Source organism: Haliotis asinina, chromosome 5 (genome assembly GCF_037392515.1).
Source record: "Haliotis asinina isolate JCU_RB_2024 chromosome 5, JCU_Hal_asi_v2, whole genome shotgun sequence".
In the NCBI taxonomy this organism is placed as follows: domain Eukaryota; kingdom Metazoa; phylum Mollusca; class Gastropoda; order Lepetellida; family Haliotidae; genus Haliotis; species Haliotis asinina.
In genome coordinates this window covers 38471835-38486586 of record NC_090284.1, presented here as the reverse complement: position 1 = coordinate 38486586, position 14752 = coordinate 38471835, and the positions used below count along the sequence as shown (strand labels likewise).

Below are 14752 nucleotides of genomic sequence, written 5' to 3'. Positions count from 1 at the left end.
AAGGTTTCTTGGAATGGTCAACCAACTTGCAAAATTTGTTCCAAATCTTGCCTCCATCACACAGCCTCTCCGTGAACTCCTTGTCAAAGATAGACAATGGATATGGATGGAACCTCAACAAACTGCATTTCAGTCAATTAAATCTCTACTCACATGTGCTCCAGTTCTCGGACATTATGATCCAAATGCAGAGACACTGTTGTCAGCTGATGCATCGTCCTACGGATTGGGTGCTGTAATCTCACAAAGGTGTGACAATGGAACATACACACCAATCGCATATTGCTCTCGCTCGATGACAGAGACAGAAAGGCGTTACGCACAGGTAGAAAAGGAAGCGCTAGCCATTACTTGGGCATGCGAACGTTTCCGTGATTATCTCCTGGGAAAATACTTCCACATCAACACTGACCATAAACCTCTTCTCGCTCTTCTTGGTGACAAGTCTCTTGACCAACTCCCACCAAGAATACAACGATTCAGAATGCGTCTCATGGCATATTCATATGACATTTCTCATGTTCCTGGGAAGCAGTTGTGTTCCGCAGATGCACTCTCCAGAGCTCCTCTTAACTTGGCACTCTCCAGTGTGGAAACTCGTCTTCTAGCGGACACAAACATCTACGTTGACTCAGTATTAGCAAACTTACCTGCATCTGATCAGCGTCTGGATGAAATTCGTCTAAAGTTGCGCCAAGACCCTGTCTGTTCAGTCATCATGAAATACTGTCTTGAGGGATGGCCAATTTATGCATCTCTTCCAAACTGTACAAGATCATACTGGCCGTATCAAGGAGAACTTTCCGTTGTTGAAGGGCTCTTGCTGTTTGGAAAAAGGCTAGTAATTCCATCTTGTATGAGAGCAGAAATGCTTGATATCATTCACTCTACACACCAGGGCATAACCAAGTGTCGTGCTCGTGCAAAGGAATCTGTATGGTGGCCAGGACTTAGTTCTCAGATTGAACAAGTTGTTATGAGTTGTCGTACTTGCTCTCGCTGTCGACCTAACCCTCATGAGCCACTCATCCCATCAGAAACCCCTACTCGTCCATGGAGTAAGGTATCCACTGACCTGTTTGAAATCAATTCAAATCCGTACCTGCTTGTCATAGACTACTATTTAAAGTACATCGAGATAAGTAAACTCACAAGTACAACCTCGGCAAGTGTTATAAACCATCTAAAATCCATCTTCGGAAGACATGGAATCCCTGATATCGTCATCTCTGACAACGGTCCTCAGTACTCGTCATACATCTTGAAGAAGTTCTCTGATGACTACTGTTTCAATCACATCACAAGCAGTCCGAGGTATCCCCAAAGCAATGGTGAAGCTGAAAGAGCTGTTAAAACTATCAAGCAAACTCTGAAGAAAGCAACTGATCCATATCTGGCATTGCTCACATACAGAAGCACACCACTGCAATGTGGTTACAGCCCAGCGCAGTTGTTGATGGGACGTAATCTACGCACAACTCTTCCTGTTCATCCATCACAACTTGAACCTCAGCTGCCTTCTTCACAGCAAGTCAGTTCATCTTTCAAGCAGTCTAAACAGCGACAAAAGTCTGACTATGACTCTCGTCACAGAAGTCGCAATCTTCCACCTGTAAATGAGGGAGATAAGGTGTTAGTCCGTGACCCTGAAGCAATTCGGGAAGCCGAAGTATACAAGAAAGCAAACACACCACGTTCTTACTATGTGAAGTCTGGTGACAGTCTCCTGAGAAGAAATCGAAAACATCTTGTCTTGTTGCCACCACAACAGTCAACTGCACATCACGCAGAACTAACTCATTCTCCAGTCTCCACACAGACACAGACACAGTCAAGCAGTGACATGCCTCCAAACTGTACAGTCACCAGATCAGGAAGGGTGTCCATCAAGCCAAACAGACTTGACCTGTAGTGTAGTGTAGTGTAGTGTGTGACAAGCCAAACTAGTGACTTTGCAGTTGAAAGTGGAAGGCATAAGATAAATATATCCTAGTGTTCTTTTTCAGCTTATGGACGTTTAATTATAGTTGCAACTTAGCATAAAGTTTATTTTGTGGGATTATTTCATACACAGCCAAGTGCACATTAGGTTACTCATTATTTCTGGCTTGTTCACTGATTAAGTGTTCCATTCTTACAAAGGGGGATGTGGTATCAGCTATTCCACTATGAACTGTACAACCCTGAATAGGCCCCTATCCCCAAAAGGGCCCCAGTACTATTAACGTAAGGGAGATAACTCTCATTGCCCTTGTTCTAGGAGTTGAGAGCACATGGCCACTGTCTCGCCATGTTGGCTGTGTAAGCCCATTTTGAGCTACAAATAAACCCACAAACCACAACTGCCTTCATGGACTATGTAACCACAAGCTGGGTTGAAGGCCAGGCTTTCATTCCAGAAATCTGGAATCACTTTGAAAATCAAGGGCACCGAACGAATAATCATTTGGAAGGATGGCACAACAAAATCAAGAAACTTTTGAAAAAGTCCCATCCGAACATTTTCGAAGTAATCCAGCTCTTCCAAAGGGAACAGTCCCTCACAGAGGTCACCATACTCAGATTTTCACATCAGCCCAAAGAACCTTCACGTCGAACGAGATATCGTGCAATAGATGCACGTATAGCATCTTTGAAGCAGCAGCTATTAAACCAGAGTCTCAATGAGATAACGTATGCAGACCATGTGGGAGACCTTCTGCATCTGCAATGAAGTGATTTCAGTGAAGTGAAGTGACGATTACAGTGGCTATAAGCACACAGCTGATCAAATCATAATTATTTGTTAATTATTTGTTTATTTATTAGTATTTATTTTATTATTTCATTATTATTTCATTATTATTTTATTATTATTTCAAATGACCCCAAACACTGTAATCTAAATAAAGAAAGAGAATGAGACCACTATATTTGTTGTGTTTACTACGGTAGCTATAAGCACCGTCCGGTTTGTTTTGACAACATACCCCGCGAAAGCCAAATTCTGTAATCACTTGACCGTAACTATTACCGCGAGAGCCACACCAAAATCAGCTACTAATTCTCGAAATGTGGCTTTCCCGGGCTGTAACCGATCTTACATGCTGCCTTCAAAATTTGTCAAACATTGCTGATTACAGAACATCCCTGTTACTAAAGGATGTGTGGAAATGTGTTGAAAAAAATGAGCAAGATGTGGAGGCAAAAGTTGTCAACAAACCCACATATATGGAACCGTAGAGGGGACATTGGATGAGTAAATAAACCTCAATACTAAGTCACCACGAGATAATAAGTCGAGGCCACGCGATAATAGGTCGTAGCCATGCAATAATAAGTCGAGGCTATGAGATAATAAGTTGTGTCCATGAGATAATAAGTCGAGACCACAAGATAATAAGTCATGACCACAAGATAATAAGCCAAGGCCACGAGATAGTAAGTCGTGGTCATGACAATTTGGCCAATGGACATTCAGGTTATGCATTTTGGATTTTAAGATGGTGGACCTCGATCGTTTTCTCAGAGACGGGTGTTCCCAAAGAAAACGTTCAGCTTCTTGCTGCTGACAAGGTAGAAAGGAGATAGGGTTTTCGTGTAAAATGTATTCTTTTATGAATCACATTCATTACTCAATCTGTATCATTAAGCGATGAAGAAGTAAGCTCTGCTTTTAGACAGGCAATTTTGTACCATATTTATGATTCTTGACCATTTTCCACAAAGACCTAATTACAAAGTTCAGTGTTTTGAGGGGGCAAATCTTGAATGGTACTGTTGGACATTGCAATACTCATGGTAATGTTATAATACATACAAAATTGTTTGACATCATCAGACAATCAAATATTGCCTTACTGATTGGCTACTGTGAGAATGCGGAACCAGCAAAGGGAGGTAATAAAATTATCGGGCCGACCCGTAGATGCATCCAGGGTATAGTGGAGACTTTTCGGAACGTATACCCTGGAGATATCGAGGATAGTTGGAATACTGCAAGTATTCGTTCCAATTAATAAAAGCAGATTGATAAGATTCCCTTTATTTCTCATCATTTATGTACTTGAAAACTCCAAAGGGGTACTTGAAAAGTACTGGAACTTTAGGCCTTGAGAGCTGTACGAACAATGATGTCCACAACAAAAAAACACATCAAAAGATTATCAGGCAATGGGACCCTACAGATGGCACTAGGGTCTAATGGCATCACATATGCCACAGTTTTGAAATCAATCAAGAGGGAATTTGGACAATCAAGGGTGATTGTGAAGGGCACAATCTCAGAAGATCACAAAAGGTGATATGATATGACACAACAATCAGTACAGTTTACATTCATTCTCCTTGGACATTGTCAACTGCATAGCCACACTGAAATGACTCTCTGATGCCTCTGAATGTCTGCGTCAAGTAGTGCTAAAAAGGGTCAGTGTATCTTGTTGATGTGAAAGATCAGAGTAATGGAAATTACAGACTGAGAACCCTAACCTACAAGAGATCAACACCTTCATCTAAAGGAATGTGAGAGCTCAGTTAGATCCATATTACAGAGACCTTATTAAAGGGAACATACCTACACAAACAAGGTAAGGTGTTAATGCTAATGTGCCTGTTTCCAATAACAAATTCACCAAATCCTGTAAAGTTTGTAAACACTCAGATCATTTCCAAGTAAAAACACAGTGTGAAGTTCAAACCATTCACTGTTGAAAACAGAGTGAAGTCAGTGACAGAACATAGGCTGTGCTGTTTACACATTTGACACCAGACACAGTAGAATCAGTAAGATTCTTGAAGTGAGTGACTTATATCCCAGAGCCGTTATTGAAGGAAATGTCAGTGAAAACTGGAAATGATGGATGCAAAAATTTCAACTCTATTTGTCTGCATCGGGGTCAGTTGATAAACCCCAAGTGACATTGCTAGCCATGTTGCTACACTGCAGTGATGACCTTGTAGAGGTGTACAACACTTTCACATGAGCAAAAGAAAGCAATGATAAAAAGTATGATGCCGTGATAACCAAGATAGATTACTGCAACCCAAGAAAGAATACAGGTGAAGAACTTATCTATTCTGAAAACAGAAACGAGGTGAGTTGTTTGACCACTATATCACGAAACTGAAAAATTGTGTGTAGTCATGTGAATTTGGTGCTAAATCACACATGGGAATTACTGATCACTTACTGGCACAAGCATACCTAACACGAAACAAGAAGGCACACAATGTACCTGAGAAAATATTCAACAATTTCGGAATGAGGTTTGTGTTTCCAGTTGGATTACATCATGATCAAAGTGGTCAATCTAAAAATAAACTGTTTTCTTAGCTTCAGAAATACAGTGGTGTTCAACATAGCTGGACAACAAGCTATTATCAGCAAATAAATAGTCAAGTTGAAAGATTTAGCTGGACATTAGTGAGCAGTCTTCAGAAAAAAGCTAAGTCTAGGTGGCATGATCATGTTATGACAGTTGAGCATGATTACAACTATACCCAAAATGATTCAACAGGTTATTCTCCATTCTGTCTGATGTATGGGAGATCAACCTAACTACCAGAAGACATTGTTTTTGTTACAAGTTCTTGTAACTCTTTACTGAAATTGTTTTGTAAGGTATGCAAGTAAATTTTATTCTTGGATAAAACCAGTGCTGAGACTCCCAGCTCCAAGAATGAGGCCAACATGGACGAGCTGTTCTCCACTCCCAATATACAGTATGTATTCATCACCTTCAGATCAACCATCACAGTGTTTGTCAATTGTGCAAGTCAGGAGGAAGAATGTGAGGGTTGAGGAGGAATTCTTTGAGTCTCTGATGGAAGATTTTACAACAGACAATTGAGTTGGTGCCATGTTGGCAGGGGAAATATGATATATTCCAACTGATGTCTCAACTGATGTCCAAGAAGTAGTATCAAGACTAAGAAACAGGAATATGTAAGGCCTTAGAACTGTGAGAAGCTTCAGCCCACTCGGACTCAGCAGACTTCTATTCTCTGGAGTACTTTGTGAAGAGGTTTCCTGACAACAAAAAGCATCCAGAAACAAGATGCTTAAATTTAAATGAAGGAATTCTTCAAAACAAAAGAATTGTCAGTGCTTGGCATGAAACTTCAAAAACAAGAACTGTTGAAGGAAGCATTAAATACAAGCATCAAATTTCTTCCCGTGATCATGTCAGGAGTATTAGTTACTCCTCACAGCAATACAGACAGTAAAAGGATCTTCAGTGTAGTGAGAAAACAAAACAGACTTCATATCCACATCTTCTCTCTTCATTATTGGCACTGTCCGCCATGAATTAAAGACCAATAAACCACTGCTGAAGAACGCCAAGAGTGCAGCATGCAATGCTCTAAATTAAAGGTCACATGCAACTTAAAACACAACTTTGCAGATTCTGATACCTTTAGGTATGCACTTACCAAAACAAATCATGAAAACTGCCAATTCAGTCCATAAAGTTGAAAAAAACGCGATGAAAAAAAGCCCGCGAAATCGGAGTTCAAACGATTCACTAAATTCCCCCAGCGCTGGGGGGAAGATTGGTTTCAGCAGCTGTGCTGTGCTGTGCTGTGCTGCGCTGCGCCCATAACGCATGCGCAGTGAATAGGTTCGCGGAGCTTGAAACAGTATGCATGCACGGAGTATGAGGTAGTGAGCAGTAGTTTAATCTTGGTTGTGTACACAAACAAGTAAATAATCTACTCGTTACATAAAAAACCTTTTTGATTGTAGTAAGCAGCCTCTGTCACAGAAAGCTCAATGTCTGGTTTATTGACACCTGTATGTCTGCCTGCCTGTCTGCTAAAGACAATATACAATACACAGCTTCAATCATTGACCACATGCAATTTGAACTTAACACCTATCAGGCTATACGCCATAAACAAAATAAATTGATTTATGACTCATGCACCCGAGTCCAGTCTCTGCCACATTATGTGATTAGGCAGGTGTGATACTTGTACACATAAGTTTTTATGTCTGTGTGTTGAAAACAGCCATTTTTTCGGATGACTGGATTTGACGGAAACTGGTGCAAACTCTTTCAAGTCCTGCTTTGTACTTGGACGAATGACACTTTCCAGTCATGCAGTAGTTCACCATCTCTGCTGAGATGATTTTTGATTTGATCGAACTCAAATTCAGAGAACGTGTATTTACAAAACCCAACATCTCTATTTACATTTTCTAGGGATAACAACTTATTCTAGTATAAATGATTTTGTTTGACAATGGTATATGAATCCATACTGAAACGATGCATCAAGTACAATAAAAGAAGTTGTTATCCATAAAGAATCTTACTTTCTTGTGACTAGCCATACTTATGAAAGGCCCATCAAACAGATCATCTTTCAGAACACACAATGAGCGCTCAGCGTATCAGCAAATGAACCAGCCAATCGGAAGGTCTTTACCCTTGAGTGCACAGCCACCCGCTATGACTGGGTTCAGTCTCCCGAGGGCTTCGTTTCGAGGGAAGTATGCCCAAGTACAAAATATTGCACTTTTGAATCGCGATTGTACGCTGATAATTGGAATGGTTATTTTCATTTTTGTCTATATTGCTTTACAGATCAACAGCTACAGGCTACAATATACACTGCCATAACGTCGTACAAGTGGTATGCCATACCAGAGGGAGAAACCCACAAGCGAATCCGTAAGGGATACTAAATACAAAATACACCGAAGACTGATCAATAAATACTTTCTGTTAATAAATTTCATGGTGAATGCTTTCAAAGTATGTAAAGGGGATTTAACTCTCTTAAAAAGAATACACTGAAAATGGCTACATTATGTATTACGGTATGTAAATGGCAATATGTACTAGGACGGAGACTGCAGCTGGTAACATGTGGAAATAATTACGTGTCCTGTCCATACTTATTTCTTGAACTGTTTCATATTTTTAATTTATGAATTTGTTTTACCAATGTCTGAAATAGTGTACTTTTCTTACAGCTGCTATGCAGTCTCTTCAAATCCTTGCGGATTTGGGTCTCCTAGAGGGGTTCTTGCCAGGTGTATCCAGGACACAAGATATCAATCTTGCTATGAAGGCTCAATTTGATGATATATCTAAAAAGGCATATACAGCCCACAATCATGGAGGCACTGATGACGGTGATCTTACTGATCTGTTCGCAATCAATAGGATGGTCCCACAAACGCTCGCACCCTGTGAAAAAGTTAGGACGATGGAAATCATTTCAGCATCTATAGCAAATGGTGAATTCTGTTTTTGCAACTATATGTCCATAATTCATCTTAAGATTCTCTGTCTTTAATTCTTAAATTGTCCTCAATTATGGCAATACAAAATCCATGTAAAATACACTTTGAATTATTTTTTTTTATTTTTGAAAATAATCATGGATGTTATTACTGTAACCATGGCCATGCAATTAACTTCATAAAACTTGTTACCATTGTTTTCGTTCATAAGTCATAAGTTGAATAAATCTTGTTATTTTGAGATGTATTTAAGTCTTTGCCAATATGATAATAATTATTACATTTTATGAATTGCAGTGCGTAATCGGTAAGTTAATTGTGGTCTGTTCACTGGTGTGTGGTGCTTCTATGCTTCTAGTGTAGTATATTAATTGGTTTGGCCTTTATACAGCTGTCACTTTACTAGCATCAATGGCTAATATCACTATCACAATAATTTATGTTGGCATTATATAGCATTGTAACCTGTCCTTTTATATATGAAAAAAGAATTGATGTATCGCACGAGCGTAAAAAATTGGAACTATTTAGATTGAACACTTTCAATATCTCTGTTCTTATTGATTATATATTCAGTCTGTTTAAAAAAAATATTTGGTCTATGTTGACTATGTGAACTTAACACTGGATGTAGCCCACATAGCAGGAGTCGCATTTAGCACAAGCTATATACCCCTAGTTATTTGGCTTTTGCTTGTAAACATAAAAACAAGAAGCTACAATTTGCTTGTTGCCTTTGATACAATTTTTGGTTGATGGTAAGGATTTTGATTGAAAAAGATAAAGATTTGCTTGTAATTTCTTCGAATAGAAGCAAACATTTTCTTCTTTCTTTTACACTTAAATTCCTCCCCTGCATAGGGTCTGTGCACATCCCATAAACTGGTTCGGAAGTAATTGGACATTGCATGTCGTCCGATGTTAGTATGGACAGAGTAGTACCTTCTACATCTACTCAAGAGACTAGCCAACCATCAGAGCCCATTCCCTCCTGTTCTGCCAGTCCTCACAGCCCTACCAGCCCTCTTCTTTATTATCATGTGTTGTTATTCTTCATGACATATATTCTTATATTATTTTCTTTATTTTCTTATTATATTGAATAATAGGTCTTTTATTTTCATATGAACCCAAGGTAAAACATTATTCTGTCAGTTTAGGCTACAATGCAATATGTTTTGCTAAACTTTTAGTCAGTGGACAACCTGTTACCTTAATACTAATGTATTGAAATCCTCTCATATTTATTATTAGTAAAGGTGTGACGTAACTTGGACATGTCATATTTCTCATGCTTTGTTATCTTTCACTTTTTGTTTTTCTTTGTATCATAAGAATTCACTACTCTGCATTTATAAATGTACACGTGAACAATTCACTGATATTATCTTAAGAGATGTGAACTTTAATCTTTCTGTCTCCTCTTGCAGCACCTTCAACATCAGGTCAAAAGATTAACCAGTCATCAGAACCTGTTCCCTCCTGTTCTGCCAGTCCTGACAGCCCTGCCAGCCCCACTGTTTCACTGCCGGATGTGTCACCTACCTTACAAGCCAGTGTTGAAAGTGAGTTGTAGAAAAAAAGGGAATATAAATTATTGACTTCATTCAGGAGATAAACCCTGTCTTACAATCAGAACCATGTTATACATAATTGATACCTCTAAATGTTAATTGATACCGAACGCTTAGCATGAGGTTTCAATTATTTCATTTAGGCGGTATCAATTCTGTGTGTCATGGCTCTGATTTTAAGACCCATATGGGTTTATATCCATTCTACCAAGGCAATTTTAATATGAAAAAATACGCCCTAAATCGACCTAAAAACAAACATAGCTCAATTTTGATTGAGCTATGTTTGTTTTTAGGTCCATTTAGGGCATATTTGTTTGTTTCTGAGAGGTAACCAATCAGAATCAAGTATTTTCTAGTAGCTTTGTAGAATTAAAAGTAACATGGAAGTAAAGAAGCAGCACTTAATAGTGTTTAAATACACTGAAGATATTATATATCTACAGGTTATGGAAACGATAAGCCATTGAAACACATTACATTTTTTACAGCAACACATTGCATATAGAATGTGATACATTATACATTATATGCAAGTACAGAAAGGCTGATAATTTTTTTTATTGTTTTCAGCTTCCTTGGATGGAAGCTCTGTTAGTCTGACTCCACCTGCAGCAGACAACCCACAGGGGCACCTATTCGATAGGCGCCAGTCTCTCTTTCTTCTAAGTCTATACACTGAGAGGAAAGAGAAATTCAAGTCCTCAATATACAAGAAGAAGCTTCTGTGGTCAGACATCACTGACGAAATGAACCGTCAGTTTGGAACATCATTCACCAAGGAGCAGATTGAAGGACGGTGGAAGACCATGTTCGCTGCATACAAAAACCACAAGAGTGACCAGACAAAAACAGGGCGAGGGGGCAAAAACTTTGAATTCCAGAGGGAATTCGAGGAACTGTTAGGCGATAGACATGACATTAATCCTGTGTGTGTCATCAGCAGCATGCCTTCATCACAGGGGCCCACAGGAACACAAACTCAATCAGGAAGAACAGAACAATCATTGCCCGAAACATCAACACCTGTACGTTCTGTCTCACCATCAACATCAACATCAACTGCCTCGCCACCAGCTTCAACTGTCTCGCCATCAAATTCCCCATCTCCAAGAGGTGGTGCGAAAAAGCGACGATCATCTGGAAGTGCTTCAGTCCTGCAGTTCCTTGCAGATTATACAAAGGAACGGAAGGAAGAAAGACAGAAGAAAATGGAACAGAAACAGAAGATGCATGAAGAAAAAATGTCCTTATTCAAAATGTTTTTGGACAAAATGTGAAAGTGTATAACTCTTTGATATTTCTCATGTGCTTGCATTTCACAAAGTCTTTAAATTCATGTACTTATATGTATATTAGCTTTTCTGAGTGAGCTTTTTACGCCGCATTCCACTTTTCTGATTTCATAAAATGATGAGCAATGTTTGTTTGCAATGAAGCGATAGCTGAAAATCATTTCTCCAAAATTCATTTGTTATATAGTATTGTGACTTGTCATTTTTCTTCTGGGTTTGTTTTGACAATGAGAAAACCTTTCTAGCTTTTCCAAATTGCTTATAAAAGTTCCTTTGATCACTGCCTGTGGAGACAAATGCTAATTTTGCATCCAGAATATACCACAAATTATGTAACAGCTTTGTCATAGGTTTTAGCTGAGCTGTTTTTGTGTTATTTTTGCTCATTTCAGAGCATTACTTACATGTTTGTTTTATGCATCGAAATATAGTCAGCTTGGTTGTTCATGTTATGTGATTTTACTTTATGATAGCATAATCAAAGACTAAACATCTTTGAATGTCATGGTGGTTATGTGAAAGTTTTTTTGTTTATTCCATCCAGATGTTTGTCCTGATATTTGTATGGAGAATGTCTCAAATTATGCTACCTTCATGTCACTAACACCTTGAGGAGTTTGTTTTGGAAGTTAACACTAGGTAAGAATAATTTGTACTCTCAGGTCAAACTTTTATTCTTTGGTTCACAGAATTCAAGTACAAAATCAAAGGTCGGTAGGTCGAGAAAAAATAAAAATAAAACCTTAATATTCAATTATTTTTTTTCATTTTCATCAGTTTTTGAGTAGGTAGGGAAGGAAAAAAATAAACACGCACAGGTTTGACATTTTTTACATGAAAACATTTTGAAATGCACATACTAAATTATTTCTTTTATATCATTTATTGGTAAATCAGGTCGGCAGGATAAAAAAGGACTGCTTTTAAAATTTTTTATTTTCCTACTTTTCAACATTTCTCGGTCGGCGGATTCGCAAACCAAGATTAAAAGAAAAGTCTGGCCTCATTGAAAAAAATTATTCAAAGCAATTCATCCCCTAGGGTATACATTGGATACACTTGAGCTGTTACCACTTTTCTATGAATTCAATAACAACTTTTCAAACCTGTAATTTCACTGGTTGTTAAAGGTATGTTAAAGTATCTATTTGCTTGCTTTATATTATTTATCCTTGGAAAGAAATTGTTTTCTGTATTACCAAACTCCTTGCTTTGGAAAGTAATTGATCATCTTTTTAATAGAGAAGGACAACTCTGTGTTTTGTTTCATTCATAGCCTTTATTAAGTGATTGACATACTGGCTGGTGATCCATGTGTAAAATAAAAATTTTCAAATCATTTACCATGCTCATTAAAGGTTCAATGTTGCTTCTTTAATGGGACAGGCCTATTGGGTTAACATACTAGTAAGGATACTCTGCTAAAACTTTTCTTTCCAAATTTACCAACCTGAATTGTTCTGAAACATATAGGCTTGTCCCCTTAAATGGATGATTTAGTAATAAAGATTGGATCAAATACTGACATCATATTCACAGCATTTTGTGAAAGAAATATATTGTCCATACATTTGCCAAATGGTGCATCAATTGCATCCTGCGAAGAGGGCCTTCAGCATCATTCTCCTGCAAGTTAGGGTTTCTGTTGTCAGCTGGAGGTACATCATCCTCAAACACTTCTGCCAGTTCATCCCCACCTATTGCACAAATATTGTGAAGTACACACGCACTCATGATGGCTTTGCAAATGTAATTTATGTCTGCCATATCTACAAACTGTAGACGTCTGAATCGACCTTTCAAAATTCCAAATGAGTTCTCGATTGTTACTCGAGTCCCCGACAGGCATTTGTTGAATTTTGTCTGAAGCCTGTTAAGATTCCCATTGTCGCGGAACGGTGTGAGAAGCCATCTCCTACATGGATATGCTCCATCAGCAAGTACAAGATGCTGACGGCAAAGCCGGGGTCCTGTCTCCCACAATGGCGAGTTACGCAAAACTCTGGCATCGTGCACCCTGCCTGGCCATCCTGTGTACACATCTGTATACCGCATGTCTTCACAACATACAGCCTGCAGAATGATTGAATGGTACCTCTTGCGGTTGATGTAATCAGTCTCATGATCGTGAGGTGCCTTAATTCTGATATGTGTGCCGTCAAGAGCACCTATAACACCAGGAAAGCCCTTTTTCCTGGCAAAAGCTTCTGCCACTGTGTCATACTCTGTATGGTCTGGCCACCTGATTATCTTGGGCATGACATGATTCACAAGTACATCTAACATTGCTCTATTATGAACCACAAATGTTGATTCTGATACATCGAATCTATCGGCCATAGAACGAACACATTCCTGCGACCCCATGTACCATAGGTGCATGAGAAGGTCAGTTTCGATGGGAATCTGGGGTCTTCCAGCTGATGGATTCCTCATCTGTACACCTGGGCAGGTTGTCATAATTTGTAACAGTTCCTCAAATGTTTTCCGTGACATTCTGAAGAATGTTTTGAATGTATCCAAAGAATACAAAGGTACGACACCTTGCACATAATTTTCCACACGGGGACGATCATAGCTCCCTCTGAAAGTATAAAAAAGAGTAACATTTATTTGAAAATAATAGTTAATAACATTACAGTGGTGACGTTCAAATTAAGTATTGTAATAAGTATTAAGTAAAGTTAGTTACCTACAAGATATCAATATATCAATACTGGCAATTCACTGAAAGTTAATGTTTCTCTGTTAATGGTGTGCCTCAACATTTAATTTACATTTTCCTAGGCAACATGTGGTTTTAAAAGATCTAGTCATTTCCATAATTTTTTTCATTTTAATCACTTCTGCTTATTTAGTTAAGCATCCTGATTAAATCAAGCAAAGCAACTGTAATTAAAAACACACCCAATAATGATGAAAGCTTTGATAGGAATTTAGATTTAAAATTTACTTTGGATGCAAAATCATAACAAAAACCGCAAAATACTACATGTAGTAACTAGTATGATGGTGGTCCCTATTATGGTGGGTCTTATTTCTTACTTGCTTATTTAAAATACATTTTGAATGTTCGATCTTTATCATTATTGTTTTTGGTCAACTGGTCATCATGAATAAGTGAAATTTTTTGTAAAAAATTAACATTTTATGGATGGTTAAGGGTGTTATTTATTTATTCATAGAGAAATGTGCAAATGTAAATAAATATAAATAATCCAGATCAGCACATCGGAGAAAAATGACGATACCACGTTAATAAGACCCGGTCGTTCACCATCTACTATGTTACTACTTATTAGAAACGGAATTCTACGTTGATCTATAACAACTTACGCCAATAATGTCAGTATGGATTGAAATTCATCATCTGATTCATCAGAACTGTCGTCGGAAGAGGTATCGTCAAAAAGTTCTTGCAGAAGCAATCTCGCAGACGCCATATTTGAATTCTTCCGCCTGTTCGTTAACACTACTCTCTTCCGTGGTCTGCCGGAAGAGGAACAGTTACACAGAAGAGCCTAATCGCACGCGCCTTAGGGGAAAAGAGAGAATGATGGCTCTAGACCAGCTCAACTGACAGATCACTCTGTATCTTTAGGGGGAAAAGGAGAATGATGGCTCTAGACCAGCTGATTGTGACTCTA

The 14752-nt window shown here is 38.4% G+C and overlaps 1 protein-coding gene across 1 annotated transcript; it reads right to left on the bottom strand.

Annotated features, from left to right (window-relative positions):
- Positions 1 to 12638: 12638 nt before the first annotated feature.
- LOC137283849 (putative nuclease HARBI1) lies at positions 12639 to 14548 on the bottom strand. The gene is made up of 2 exons (XM_067815529.1): positions 14442 to 14548; positions 12639 to 13689 (listed from the first exon to the last, which is right to left on the bottom strand). The coding sequence occupies exons 1-2, from the start codon at positions 14546 to 14548 to the stop codon at positions 12639 to 12641; spliced, it is 1158 nt and encodes a 385-aa protein (XP_067671630.1).
- Positions 14549 to 14752: the final 204 nt, after the last annotated feature.

Bases quoted from the DNA above. Each gene is read 5' to 3' on its own strand.
- LOC137283849 (XM_067815529.1), bottom strand. From the start codon at position 14,548: ATGGCGTCTGCGAGATTGCTTCTGCAAGAACTTTTTGACGATACCTCT. The intron at 13,690-14,441 runs GTAAGTTGTTAT...TTATACTTTCAG, and splicing joins TCCATACTGACATTATTGGC to AGGGAGCTATGATCGTCCCC.